The sequence below is a fragment of the Homarus americanus genome, unplaced genomic scaffold (genome assembly GCF_018991925.1).
Source record: "Homarus americanus isolate GMGI-L3 unplaced genomic scaffold, GMGI_Hamer_2.0 scaffold45698, whole genome shotgun sequence".
NCBI classification, from domain to species: Eukaryota; Metazoa; Arthropoda; class Malacostraca; order Decapoda; family Nephropidae; genus Homarus; species Homarus americanus.
The window spans coordinates 1,816,434-1,832,276 of record NW_024735554.1 but is presented as its reverse complement, the minus strand read 5'-3'; the positions used below and the strand labels follow the sequence as shown (position 1 = coordinate 1,832,276).

General features: G+C 44.7%; 1 protein-coding gene across 1 annotated transcript in view; it reads right to left on the bottom strand.

Moving 5' to 3' along the window:
- The window catches only part of LOC121871305, a 135,767-nt gene extending 120,471 nt beyond the window's left edge, over positions 1 to 15,296 (bottom strand). The window contains 3 exon segments of the mRNA XM_042373524.1: positions 1,545 to 1,812; positions 6,804 to 6,881; positions 15,059 to 15,296. Of these exon segments, the coding sequence (XP_042229458.1) occupies positions 1,545 to 1,812; positions 6,804 to 6,881; positions 15,059 to 15,296 (584 nt within the window).
- Between the last annotated feature and the right edge of the window lie 547 nt (positions 15,297 to 15,843).

Here is a 15,843-nt window from a genome sequence, read left to right as displayed (position 1 = left end):
GAGAGAGAGAGAGAGAGAGAGAGAGAGAGAGTATACACAAACATCTCTATCCCCCCTCAATAACTTTATACTTTCCTGGAAACAAACAAAAACACAAACAATCAAACATCCACAAACAAACAAAAACACAAACAAACAAAAACAAACAAACAAACTCTCCCAAAACATCCACCTACTCACCTCACCTAAGACAAACTCGACTGAGATTAACAACAACAACAGACTAACAAATACTTGATGACAATATTACATAAACGAAGCCTCGACTTAATAATAACAAATACAAGGGAACAAAAAAAAATTACCAAAAACAGCGGTAATGTTAACGATGGAGCCGCTAACTCGCAAGAAAAGCCCAGGGAGAGTAAGTTAGGTCGTTGGGGTAATAGTTTTCGCTGTTTAGTCTTGTTCTTTTCTTTTAGTTTTCGCTGTTTAGTCTTTTGCTTTTTAGTTTTCGTTGTTTAGTCTTATTTTATTTTTAGTTTTCGTTGTTTAGTCCATTTCCCAGCATAAGGTAAGGGTGAGTGTAGGGCACAGCGCGCCATTAATTGTAAATAAACTCCGTGAAGAGAGAGAGACAATATCCACCCATACCCATTAGTAGTTTTTCTCCCAGGATACACAAGACCATAGTGAGACTAATTCCTATATCACAGGAGGGTTCCACCATTTTTCTCCCAGGATACACAAGACCATAGTGAGACTAATTCCTATATCGCAGGAGGGTTCCACCATTTTTCTCCCAGGATACACAAGACCATAGTGAGACTAATTCCTATCTCGCAGGAGGGTTCCACCATTTTTCTCCCAGGATACACAAGACCATAGTGAGACTAATTCCTATATCACAGGAGGGTTCCACCATTTTATTCCCAGGACACACACAGGGAGAGTGAGGTATTGCCCGCATCACGTCCTGGGTAAAACATTTTTTTATAGGATATACAAAGGAATGGGGTTGAAAATTTCGACAGCTAGATACGTTGGTTTAAATTCCTTATGTATGTGGATAGAAAAAGCGACAGAGGGACATAACGAAAGACAAAGACAGAGAAATCATCAGATAAACAGACTGAGAAACACAGAAATATACAAATTATAAGAGAACGAGGACGATAGACTAACAGACAGATGGACAGACAGACAGATAGACATTACTGAGCTGAGAACAATAGTGTTAGCAGACGACACTGAAGGGAGGACTTAGCTTAATCCAGGAGCTGTGATCTTGGTGTTGTCATGGCGAATACACTGAATACGTGGCGAATACATTGCATACGTGGCGAATACATTGAATATATAATGAATACATTGTATACATGGCGAATACATTGTATACACGGTCCCTCAACACTGGTGGGATAATTAGCTTCCCCGGGCAGGTAAATCTATACCATTACCTAGTAGACTATATTTTTCAGATGAGTAATTAGTTTATAAGAATACCTGAGTGACACCTGAGGTAACTAATTGAGGGGGAGAGACGCACCTATACCTCGGACACTACCTGAAAGAGCGAGAAGGACTCAGGTAATAAGACTCACCTGTGGGCAGTGATGAGTGTGAGGAGGGCAGACACCTTGGGACTGGTAACAGCTGCTAGATGTCCTCCTCGGTTGACACATAACCTCTCTGCATCTCCCCAGCTGGTCTTCTCCTCCACCAGCTGGAAACACCGGCTGTCTTCTCCCACCCAACCCCACCCACACACCTGCGACTCTTCCTCCACGCCCGTCGACTCCACCCGGACGCCGATGGGCCCCTCGCCAGCACGCACCCCAACCACACTATCTGACGAAGCGCTGGGTGTCCCTGAAGAAGGAAGAAACAAGATATATATACAATTAACTAAGAGGAAACAAACCAAGCCTGACTGATCCTTCCACAAGTCCTCAAGGATCAAAGGATAACAGTCAGGATTTTCAAAGGTTCGTGAGTTGTAGTTTTTTTTTTTCCTCGTAAATGGAAATGTGGAAACGTACCTGCCTGCCTACCTGGCCCACACACCGTTACCTTCTCTCAGGATCTGTCAGTCAATGATACGTGTGGAGCATACTGGGGTCTGTCGATCTCTGTCTCTTTCTCTCCGTCTATCTGTCTGTCTCTTTGTGTGTGTGTGTGTGTGTGTGTGTGTGTGTGTGTACATCATTCATACACATTATTATAAACAAGACCCCCGCCACTTGTCATCTCCTACAAGACAAAGGAACTCATGGAGGCGTAGCCAATTAGAGGTGAGGACGAGACTTGGGGGGGAGGGGGAGGGGGGGGTTAAGAGGTCCTATGATCCTTTATCTTCCTTGTGGTCGAGAGTCCTTCACGTATTATAGGAGTGATTCATCCTATATCCTTTTATGGCTCGGGGTGGTATCCTTCCTTCCGTCCATCCCAGTGTAATGTATGTAAACTCGGTCCTAAATCTCTCTCTCTGTTTTCTATCTATTATATATCTGTCTGTTTGCCTGTCTGCCTCTCTGTCTATCCGTCTGTCTGTCTGTCTGTCTCCAAGAAGAGTTCCCACTGACCATCTCCAGCTCACCAGGGACCAAAGTTACCCCAGGTACACGCAGGTACAGCTTCAGGTAACAGAGTGTAATTACGTTTAACAAGTTCTGCCCAAATCCAGAGTTGTGTGGTAGTGATGACAATTTGTGGTGTTGTGTGGTGGTGTGATGTGGTGTGTGGTAGTTTGTGGTGGTGTGTGGTAGTCTGTGATGGAATGTGGTAGAGTGTGGTGGTAGAATGTGGTAGTGTGGTAGAGTATGGTAATGATAGTAATAATAGTCCCATTCATTAGATAAATACAATAATACAACAAAAAGAGACAGTGGAAACATTGATAAAACTCGTGCGAGAATAAAATGCTAAACAAAGATGGTGTAGTAATATAGAGAGGGAGGGGGGAGAAGGGGTGGTAGAGAGGGGGGGGAGGAGGAGGTAGGGAGAGGAGGGGAGAGAGGGGAGGAAGTAGGGAGGAGGGAGAAGGAGAAGGATGCTGTAATAAATTGCTTTAGCCAACGACCAGAAAGATTTACTGCATGCTTTTGTACGTGCGTGTGTGTGTGTGTGTGTGTGTGTGTGTGTGCATGTGTGTGTGTACGTGTGTGTGTGTGTGTGTGTGTGTAGACTGACAGATGGATGACCTGTCAGCCCCAAGCCTAGACTCAAGAACCCAAACGGAAAAAGATTCTCATGCTTTTGTTTTCTATCTTACACGTCGCCCCAGAGTCCCTCCCCCAAGATTCATCCCAGATCTCACCCCAGATTCACCCCCAGATCTCACCCCAGATTCACCTCTAAGATTCACCTCTCTAGATTCACCCCCCAGATTCACCCCCAGATTCACCCCAGATTAACCCCAGATTCTATTCCTTGATTCAACCTAGATTCACCCCAGATTCACCCCTGATTCACCCCAGATTCACCCCAGATTCCCTCAGATTCACCCCAGATTCACCCAGATTCAGCTCTTGTTCCTAATTTATTGTTGGATGAGAGTTATGGTGGTGGCACAGGCGCATGTGTAGTGGAGACTAGCGTATGGGGTTAGGTTAGTTAGATCAGGTTAGGTTAGGTTGTGGTTTATGCCTGGCTACTTCAACTCTTTAGTCATAAATAGCAATGGTACACCGTCACGACATATCCGCTCTGGGGGCAAAAAACAAAGAGTTAATACCAGACCAAGGACACATCACCCCCCTCCCTCCCACATCCTCCCCACTCTATTCCTACTCTCACCCCTTCCTCCGACCACCTATCCCTCACTCCTACCCATCCCTGCAGATCACCACCTCTACACTCTTTCCCGACCGCAACATAAGAGGGACGTATCTTACCGCTCAAGACTAGGTTCATTGTCGCCGCCATTACATCCGCTAACATATTTTCTCGAGTCATTCAAACTTGACGGTAAAACTTGACGGTAAAACTTGACGGTAAAACTTGACGGTAAAACTTGACGGTAAAACTAGACGGTAAAATTGACGGTAAAACTTGACGGTAAAATTGACGGTAAAACTAGACGGTAAAACTTGACGGTAAATTTTCCTTTACGTAATAGTTAAAATGACAAGATTAAAAGAGCTCTTAAATCATTTAGTTAACAGGACAATTTAACATAAGAACCTCGGTATTGTGTTAAAATTCCCTCCATAAATTTTGCCCCATGTTAAATAATGGCACCCAAGTAGAGTCTCAATTTGTTTCAGGCGCCATTATCACGCCCCTTTATTTAGGATTTATTACTGTACGAAACTTTAAGTAATCTGAGCTTTGAAACTTACAGCGAGCGATGGTCTGTGATGGGAGTTGGTGCCCGGGACAAACTTAGATAAAAGATGTTTTTTAAAAGTCTCGTTCAGTTGCATTTTGTGTGTGTGTGTGTGTGTGTGTGTGTGTGTGTGTGTGTGTGCGTGTATATCCACTTCTCTTTAGTCCTCAGTCTTTAATCATTTCACAATCACACCAGACAAAATGGTGGTGGTGGTGGTGGTACCCTCTATATCACCCCCTTCCAGGACACACTCTATCACCAACACCCCTTCCAGGACAGACTATCACCATCACACCTTCCAGGACACACTCTATCACCATCACACCTTCCAGGACACACACTATCACCATCACACCTTCCAGGACACACTCTGTCACCATCACATCTTCCAGGACACACACTATCACCAGCACACCTTCCAGGACAGACTCTATCACCATCACACCTTCCAGGACACACTCTATCACCATCACACCTTCCAGGACACACTCTATCACCATCACACCTTCCAGGACACACTCTATCACCATCACACCTTCCAGGACACACCCTATCACCAGCACACCTTCCAGGACACACACTATCACCAGCACACCTTCCAGGACACACTCTATCACCATCACCACCTTCCAGGACACACTCTATCACCACACCACCTTCCAGACACACACTATCACCATCACACCTTCCAGGACACACACTATCACCATCACACCTTCCAGGACACACACTATCACCATCACACCTTCCAGGACACACACTATCACCATCACACCTTCCAGGACACACTCTGTCACCATCACACCTTCCAGGACACACTCTATCACCATCACACCTTCCAGGACACACTCTATCACCAGCACACCTTCCAGGACACACTCTATCACCATCACACCTTCCAGGACACACTCTATCACCAGCACACCTTCCAGTGTCAAAGAATAGTCCGAGAAGACCGGACAACTCGCCAACTGCACAGGCTAACCATTACCCCGGAACACGATCCACAAATCTATTAACATCCAGGTCCCCAATTACTGCTGGGTAGACAGAGGCAAATGGCGTAAAGAAACTTGCCCATAGTTTCACCCTGCCTGGGGATCGAACCCGGGTCCACTCGCTTGAGAGGCGAGCATGCTGACCATTACCCCACAGGTCGCCATGACTGCTGTCCATTGAAAAACACACACACACACACACACACACACACACATAATGTACGTTTTGGGGGTTCCTAATAACTCGACACCTTGTACGCACGTTCATGTGTAAATACAACACCATGTAGTGAGAGTTCTGCCCCAATATTATACTGATAAAACGCCCACCTAACATAACCATCGCGTGATATACCACTAAAGCTCCTGCCTCGCTGCCTCTGCCCCGCCCCGCCCCGCCCCGCCCCGTCCCGTCCTGCCCGACACCGTGTGGGTAGACAGGTTAATGATTCAGGTCCCCGAGCATAAGGGTGTGAGTAGTCTATTCTCTCTGTCCACCGAGCATTATCCACCTAATCCACCGAGCATTATCCACCTAATCCACCGAGCATTATCCACATAATATACACAGTGGTCGGCTTCCTGGATACCTTAATTAACGCAGGTGTGGTTCATGACGTCACGTGGGGATTGTTAATGACGTCACTAGATTGTTGATGACGTCACACAGGGAATGTAAACAAAGTGGCGTATAGTATCAGGTTAATTGGAAGTAGACACGACAAGAGGAGGGGAATGCTCCTCTCACACACACACACGATGAGAAGGTGGGTGAGGGAGAACTAGATGAGAAGTAGTGGGGTAGTGAGAGAGGAGAGGGAGGGGTAGGAGGGAGCGGGGTAGGAGGAGGGGGTAGGGAGGAGGGGAGGAGGAGGAGGGTCCAAGAGTAACACGGATAAGGTATTTTGACGACTTTGCTGTGGTAGAGGGAGCACCACAGCACCAAACCACCACTACACTACCACAACACCACAGTACTACCACACCACCACTACACTACCACAACACCACAGTACCACACCATTACCGGAAACCGACTACAAGACACTGTACTGGAACCCAACTTTTACAAGACACACTGTACCGGGAACCCAACTTATAAGACACTGTACCGGGAACCCAACTTATAAGACACTGTACTGGGAACCCAACTTACAAGACACTGTACTGGGAACCCAACTTACATAAGACACTGTACCGGGAACCCAACTTACAAGACACTGTACTGGAACCCAACTACTAGACACTGTACCGGAACTTTACTAGAAATACAAAAGGTTTTCCGGGAGTTCTGGAGAAAATGGTGCGTGAAGTCAGGGCATTGGTGAGGCCACATTAAATCTTAGTTTGTGGCGGTGAGGAAGTGTGTGTGTGTGTGTGTGTGTGTGTGTGTGTGTGTGTGTGTGTGTGTGTGTGTGTGTGACGGAGTTATGTAGAATGACAGAGTCTACCATCACCCAACACAGACCGACAGACAGACAGATAGACAGATAGACAGACAAACAGACAGACAGACAGACAGACACACGTACCATGCTTGGAGGCGCAGGTGACCCAGGTTGAGAGGGAGTCAGTGATCTCCACATAGGTCGAGGAGCAGCCGTCTTCCTCCTCCTCCTCCTCCTCTACCTCCTCCTCCTCCTCCTCCACCTCCTCCTCCTCCAACTGGCGCTGAGGAAGGAGACTCCTCACCAAGGACCTTCTCATCCTCCCCCGCGCCGTCCCATCACCACTAGGGGGCGTGGAGGACAAGGCGTGGGGATCCTGGTGAGGGCGTGGTGACACCCCTACCCCGTCACTGAGGGGCGTGTAGGTGACCCCCTGGATGGCGTGAGGTGAGGCTAGGAGTGGGGTGAGGGTGAGGGTGTACCCGTAAGGGGCGTGGAGGTGGGCGGCGTGGGCGGGAGGAAGCACCACCACGCCCACGGCCGACTTTATCCCCACCCTCACTATGTGTTCTGTGAGGGAGAAAGAAACACAGAAGAAAATAAAAAAATGAAAATGATTAATATATGTATGTATGTATGTATGTATGTATGTATGTATGTATGTATGTATGTATGTATGTATGTATGTATGTATGTATGTAACTTAAATGACTGGCTCTTACTTTTACGTCTCATTCTGCAGATCTTTTAATTAATACCTGAGGCCCCCCCCCCCCTATCATTACCCCCTCCCCCATCATCCCACCCCACCCCTCCCATCCAAAAAACCCACGTGTTTGCGGGCAGGTTACAGTCTTGTTTACTCTGACTGACCGTTGAGGTAAAGAAAGAATTTAATTCCTATAAATTCTGTCCGTTAAAGAAGAAGAATTATTCATCCATACGAATTTCCACGACGGAGGAATAACAGAAGTCGGTCAGCCTCTAAAAGTACTCAGCCATTAACGATAAGGGTTAGATAATGCCAGAGAGAGAGATATATATATATATATATATATATATATATATATATATACAACTACGCCTCACGCAAACTGCTTTCTGACGACAGGACTGTACACATCTGGTGCCTGTGTTCCTGTAAGCGACAAAGATCTGCAAGTGGTGTGTGTAGGCTGACGGGGTGTGTGTAGGCTGACGGGGATGTGTAGGCTGACGGGGGGGGGTGTGAGAGGCTGACGGGGGTGTAGGCCGACGGGGTGTGGGAGAGGCTGACGGTGTTGTGGGCGAGGCTGAGAGGTGTTGTGATGTGTCCAGATGCCTTCGTCCAGCTGGTCCTTCGCTTTAAGAGTTAAATATTTTAGAGTGCACCATTAGGACGCTATCACGCCGGGGGGGTGAGGGGGGGTGAGGGGGTGAGAGGGTTGGGGGTGAAGGGGTGAGAGTTAAATATTTTAGAGTGCACCATTAGGACGCTATCACGCCGGGGGGGTGAGGGGGGGTGAGGGGGTGAGAGGGTTGGGGGTGAAGGGGTGAGGGATGAAGGGGTTGAGGGATGAAGGGGGTGAAGGGGGAGAGGGGACTTATGTGTGAAAAACTCGACCTTAAGAAGCACTTGTTGATGAACCTGGAGTCTCTTCTTCTGTAACCAAGAGACGCGTTAAACTTGTCTATGAATATAAACGTCGGGTGTGTAGTGACGCAGATGTAAACAAACTCCAAATTAACCTAACCATTTCGACAGGGGGTTAATGGAACCAGGGCTAATGGGCTACCGGGTCTGAGCCTCTGTGACGTACATAACACACACACACACACACACACACACACCTGACCGTGACCTCCTCCATAATAGACATAAGTCACCTGGAACACAACGCACCGCTGCTAATAGTCTCAGAGGGGCCGCGGCTCGTGGCCTTCTATACAAGACCTTATCTCTCATCCTCACTCTCCGGAGAGGTTGGAGGTCGACCTCAAGGGGCACGACTGGGACTTCAAGACACCCACGTAGCCTGAAGGGAGACAGAAGGATGAACTAATTTCTAAGAGGTTTAACGCGACTCTTATGCACCAGGAAGCCGACAAGACAGTGATTTCCTGTCCGATGTGACCAGACCAGACCAGACCAGACCAGACCAGACCAGACCAGACCAGACCAGACCAGACCTGTTACCTGGAGGAGGAGGAAGAATAAGAAGATGAGGCGGAGAAGAATCAGTCGACCAGCAAGAGAGACAATCAGGGCTGCGTTCGACACGTTGATCCTTCCTGACAAATGTGAGGGAGGGTGGGTGTAGCCTGGAGGGTGCTGGAGGAGGTGTAGCCTGGAGGAGGGAGGGGTGTAGCCTGGAGGGAGGGGTGTAGCCTGGAGGGAGGGGTGTAGCCTGGAGGGAGAGGGGGTGTAGCCTGGAGGAGGAGGGGGTGTAGCCTGGGAGGAGGGAGGACCACGTGTGTAGGGTCAGAGGTGTGTGTGTGTGTGTGTGTGTGTGTGTGTCTCTGCAGTCTTCCGCAGTCCACCACACCTGACACTCAGGGCAGGTGTGGATGAGAGGAAGGAGGGATGAGGGATGGAGAGGTGGAATTGAGGGAGAGAGGTGAGGGTTGTGTAGCTAAGGTAATGTTATAGAGGTGTAAGTAAGTGTTGACACAGTGAGGGGGTGGGGGGGCGCAGGCTCCCCTCCCTGCAACCTGGTCAACATAACACCTCCAGCAGTAATGGTGCTGCCCTGTGTAGCAAACACACACACACACACACACACACACACACACACACACACACACACACACACAAACACACACACACACACACACTGCCATCTGGTGTTAAAGTATGAATCACATCGAGAGTATCCGAAGTGGTTCAGATTTAGTGAATGAAAAACATGAATGCAGTATAAAAGGGATAGGGTGAATAATAACCAAGATATAATGACCATTTATGCATTATACATTTACATATCTAACCCCCCCCCCCCTAGCGGCTAAACCAGGAACTATACTGGAATGAACCGTGACAAAATTAATAAACCTTCAGCAATAACCTTAATGAGACCGAGGTTAGGTTAGGTTGGGTCAAAGGTTGGGTCAAAGGTCAAGAGAGTCCCTGGTACTCTCTAATGGGGAAACTTTTGTGGGATTCATTCAAATATTTTCATCACTAGACCACGACACAAGTTAGTCGACAAAAAGGACACACGGCATTGGTCCTCTCGGCCTAGACGACGGACCAATCATGGGAAGTAGTTAATGGAAGACAGCCAATCAAAGGCGAGAACACGACGACCAATACAACTCACAGGTTTTGGGGGATGAGGATCGAAAGACAGCCAATCAAAGGCGAGAACACGACGACCAATACAACTCACAGGTTTTGGGGGATGAGGATCGAAGGAACCAATCCAGTAACGGGACACGCCCTTAATGACCCAACAAGGACCAATTACATCATGGAGATAAATCTACGTCGACCAATCAAGGCACAGAGTTAGAAACACAACCAATAGGAGGTGATACACAAAGAATCGAACAACGAATCAAGTTAAGCAATGCGCCCTTAACGAAGTACCAAAGACCAATCAGATTATTGGCCAATCAAGGCACAGAGCCGGAAACCCAGCCAATAGTAGATAAGGAGATGAAGATCGCTGAACCAATCAGGTTAAGCGATACTCCCCCTAATAGAAGGCACTAGCACAGCATCTAACATATGAACTGAGAGAACTTATCTAGCCTGAGGTAAAAGGCAGAGATGTCTCACTGGCAACACTCCTTCTCCATCCCTCGAGTGACGTCATCAGCTACCCAGGCGACAGTCAGACGTAATTTCATTTTTTTTTCTCTAAAATTATTAAAAAAAGTTGGAATGTTTGTCATGTTTCTTTTGATGTGAGGAAAAAATCTTCTAATATGAGACATGAACGGTTGTGGGCGTGAGACATGAACGGTTGTGGGCGTGAGACATGAACGGTTGTGGGCGTGAGACATGAACGGTTGTGGGCGTGAGGCATGAACGGTTGTGGGCGGAGACATGAACGGTTGTGGGCGGAGGCATGAACGGTTAGGGCGTGAGACACGAACGGTTAGGCGTGAGGGCGGCTTGAACGGTTGTGGGCGGACATGAACGGTTGTGGGCGTGAGACACGAACGGTTGTGGACGTGAGACATGAACGGTTGTGGGCGTGAGGCATGAACGGTTGTGGGCGTGAGACATGAAAGGGTTGTGGGCGTGAGACATGAAAGTGTTGTGGGCGTCGCTGTGAACAATAAATTTCCCTCGCCCAAAAAAGTATCATCACTGGGGGAGGGGAGGGGGGAAGGGGAGGGGGGGGAAGGGGGGAGGGGGGGTCGATGGCTGCCACAATGAACACTTGTGACTCCTGTTGTCTCGGGAGTGTTGTCAAAAGCCTTCGAGCATTGTGTTACAGTCTTTCAACACAATTTTGTAGATAGTTTATTTTTATTATTATTATTATTATTATTATTATTATTATTATTATTATTATTATTATTACTATTATTATTATTATTGTTGTTATTATTATTATTATTATTATTATTATTACTATTATTATTATTATTATTTTATGTTTTAACTGAAGTCGTCATGTTAACTACATTCATATCTGCCAGTAAATACAGTCATGTCATTCTTTATATAATATATCTTAGTTACTTAGTTAGGTAGAGTCTCAGTGTGTGATTTTTATGCTATTCTGAGATGATTACTTTCCTTTTGTGTTTTACCTTAAGTCAACAACAACACACACCTGTCAACACACCTGTCAACACACCTGTCCAGTTACGAGGAAAATTCAATATAGGAACTTTTAAGAGAGTGTGTGGAGCCCGGGTGTGGGGAGTGTGTGGAGCCTGGGTGTGGTGAGAGTGTGAGCCTGTGTGGTGGAGTGTGGGGAGCCTGGGTGTGGTGGGAGGGAGCCTGGTGATGAGTGTGGGAGCCTGGTGTGGAGAGTGTGTGGAGCCTGGGTGGAGAGGTGGAGCCTGGTGAATGTGGAGCCCGGGTGTGTGAGTGTGTGGAGCCTGGGTGTGGAGGTGTGTGAGCCCGGGTGGAGGTGTGAGCCCGTGGTGGGAGTGTGTGGAGCCCGGTGTGGAGGGGGGCCCGGTGTGGTGGGAGGTGTGGAGCCCGGGGAGGGAGTGTGGAGCCCGGGTGTGGAGAGTGTGTGGATCCCGGGTGTGGAGAGTGTGTGGGAGCCTGTGTGGAGAGTGTGTGGAGCCTGGGTGTGGTGGAGGTGTGGAGCCTGGGTGGGAGAGAGAGGTGGAGCCCGGGTGATGAGTGTGGGAGCCTGGGTGTGGTGAATGTGTGTGGAGCCTGGGTGTGGTGAGTGTGTGGAACCCGGGTGTGGGAGAGGTGGAGCCTGGGTGTGGTGGGAGGGGAGCCTGGGTGGAGAGAGTGTGTGGGATTCTGGTGTGGTGAGGGGGAGCCTGTGTGTGTGGGAGAGTGAGCCCGCTAAGTGACTGAAACATGACGTCCACTGGAGGAGGAGGAGAAGGAGGAGGAGGAGGAGGAGGGAGGAGGAAGAGGAGGAAGAGGAGGAGCAGGAGGAGGAAGAGCAGGAGGAGAAGGAGGAAGTGGAGGCCCAGTTTAATGTGTTTATAATGGACTAGTAATACGACCAATATAAACTTGGACCATCAGTAAAAATCTTTAGGAATTTCTTGTGTGTGTGTGTGTGTGTGTGTGTGTGTGTGTGTGTGTACCTGTGTGCGTGTTGTAATATTCTCTCTCTCTCAAGACCCCATCAGAAGGAAGGAAGAGAGGAGACAGAATTTAACTTAAGAACCAATCAGATTCTCTCTTTAATATCATAGATAAACCAACCTAACCTAACCTAACCTAACCTAACCTAACCTAACCTAACCTAACCTAACCTAGCCTAACCTAACCTAACCTATCCTAACCTAATCTTAATCTTTTAACTCTAACTCTGTAGCCTAACCTAGCCTAACCTAACCTAACCTAATCTTAACCTAACCTAACCTAACCTAACCTAGCCTAACCTAACCTAGCCTAACCTAACCTAACCTAACCCTAACCCTAACCTAACCTAACCAACTTAGTATCGTAAAAATTAGTTAATTTTACGCATCCGTCCGTGATTTTTAACGTACGAGGCTTTATGAATCATGTCCTTAGGTGGCTGTCTGATAAGCTGTCGTGTAATAAGCTGTCGTCTGATAAGCTGTCGTGTAATAAGCTGTCGTCTGATAAGCTGTCGTGTAATAAGCTGTCGTCTGATAAGCTATCGTGTAATAAGCTGTATGATAAGCTGATTACGGACGGGTTAAAGCCTCACGTTCAGAAAAATTTAAACAACCCTGAAATAGTGTTGGGCCACAAGAGATAGGTGGAGAGTTAGGATATAATAATGATTCATGTGAAGATTAGACCCCCCTAAGGCTAGTGTATTTTAATGTTAACCTAACCTAACCTAACCTAACCTAACCTAACCTAACCTAACCAACTCTCCCCCAGGAAAAACGAACAAAGAGATAGCAATAATAATAATAATAATAATAATAATAATAATAATAATAATAATAATGATAATAATAATAATAATAACAATTAATAACAATAATAATAATAATAATAATAATAATAATAATAATAATAATAATAATAACAATAATAACAATAATAACAATAATAACAATAATAATAATAATAATAACAATAATAATAATAATAATAATAACAATAATAATAATAATAATAATAATAACAATAATAATAATAATAATAACAATAATAATAATAATAATAAAACAATTAAACCCTCTTGTTGTTTTAAGTCTTCACCATCAACTCTTAAAACAAAAACAAGTTTATATTCTTCAAGTAAACCACATTAAACCTCAGAGGTGGGGAAAGTTTTAGAGAAAGTTGAAAGAAAGCAGAGAGAGAGAGAGAGAGAGAGAGAGAGAGAGAGAGAGAGAGAGAGAGAGAGAGAGAGAAGATCCATTATAAGATCCATAAAGAATTAACACACACACACACACACACACATTTCAGTACGGTAACAAAGGCTCTGTTTTTTTTGTTCCTTCCATAAAACACTTCAACTGTTTTATGAGGCTTTATATTACACATTTAAGGCCATAAATAATATAATGTACAGTAGGTTTTCCTGTCTGTCTGCCTGTCTGTCTGTGTGTCTGTCTGCCTGTGTGTCTGTCTGTCTGTGTGTGTGTCTGTCTGTCTGCCTGTCTGTCTGTGTGTCTGTCTGCCTTTGTCTGCTCGTTTTCGTCTCTCATATTTTCCCTTTGTCATCTCTCTCTCACACACACACAACAACAAACAGTATCTGTCACTTGTCCCTCCAACAATTACACATGGGCCAGAATATACGTCAGGTGTGAGGCGTCAAACCCTTCACTCCACAACAAAAACATTAAAATAAAAAACAAAACACCTCAACTACGCCCGCCACCCGAGAGCTCTTTCGTTTGCTTGCTTTCTGCCTGTTGTGGCGATCATCTGCTCCCGTCGTGTGAATTAAAACCTAAAGATAAACACAGTAAATAAAAGTATCTATATAAAAACAAAGGAACGTCAAGTCAAATGTATAAGTAACTAAATGAGTAAATAAAAGTATATATATAAAAAACAAAGGAACGTCAAGTAAAATGTATAAGTAACTAAATGAGTAAATAAAAATATCTATAAAAACAAAAGAACATCAAGTAAAATGTATAAGTAACTAAATGAGTAAATAAAAGTATATATAAAAAAACAAAAGAACATCAAGTAAAATGTATAAGTAACTAAATGAGTAAATAAAAATATCTATAAAAACAAAAGAACATCAAGTAAAATGTATAAGTAACTAAATGAGTGAATAAAAGTATATATAAAAAACAAAAGAACAAGTAAAATGTATAAAGTAAATGAAATCCAATTCGATATTTTGCGACGTGCATTTGTCTTCTATTTACATCACCTAAAAAATCAATTCAATTTACAACTTCCTGTATTTGTTTTTCCATTTACAAACTTTGATTATTAATTTATAAAGGATTTTAATTCTTTTACATTTTCTTTTTCAATTTACAAATACCACCACCATTTACATCCTCTACTGCAGAGACAAGAGTGATCTATGATAGTTAAGTCAGTTTAAACATTCATTAGCTGGGTATAATAACCAAACCTAACCAAACCAAACCAGATCCTAACCAAACCCAACCTGACCTTAATTATCAGGTGAGGTCAGGGTAGAGGATGGATTTGAGGCAATGACGTCAGCATAGTCCTTCACGAGGGACGGACGGACGGACGGACGAATAGACGGATGTGGGAAAAAACTTTATTTTCTTTAGAATAAAACAAATAAAACCTCCGCTGTCATCATAGGAAAAAATAAAAATCGTAATAAAACTTTTCTTGTCATGGAAACTTTTCTTGTTGTCACGGAAACTTTTCTTGTTGTCATGGAAACTTTTCTTGTTGTCATGGAAACGTTTCAAGTTGTCATGGAAACTTTTCTTGTTGTTATGGAAACTTTTCTTGTTGTCATGGAAACGTTTCAAGTTGTCATGGAAACGTTTCAAGTTGTCATGGAAACTTTTCTTGTTGTTATGGAAACGTTCGCTGCCACCATCATAGTCTCTCTTCATTTGAGCTGTTATGTAATTTTAATAATAATAATAATAATAATAATAATAATAATAATAATAATAATAATAATAATAATAACAATACTAATAACAATATTTTAATAATAATAATAATAATAATAATAATAATAATAATAATAATAATAATAATTATAATAAAAGCAAGAATCATATATGAGCGATAGGGGTTGGGTGTAAATGGGACTGCCCAGTATGAGTCAATAGGCCCGGTATGAGTCAATAGGCCCAGTATGAGTCAATAGGCCCAGTATGAGTCAACAGGCCCGCTGCAGTTTCCTCCATTCTTATGTTCTACCTCGAGCTGTAATTTTACATGGTAATTTATTCAAGCTTAAAACTTTAGTACATTCCGCTGGGCAATCATGGTAGCTTTCAGTGTACAACCTAAGTCAATTACGGTGTACAAAATGGGTTGATTTAATTGTACAACCGGTGGTCAATTTTGGATGTACATTTTGGTAACATGCAAGACTAATTATTACTAGCAACAAGCAGCGAGTTATTAGGCGTACACACACACACACAC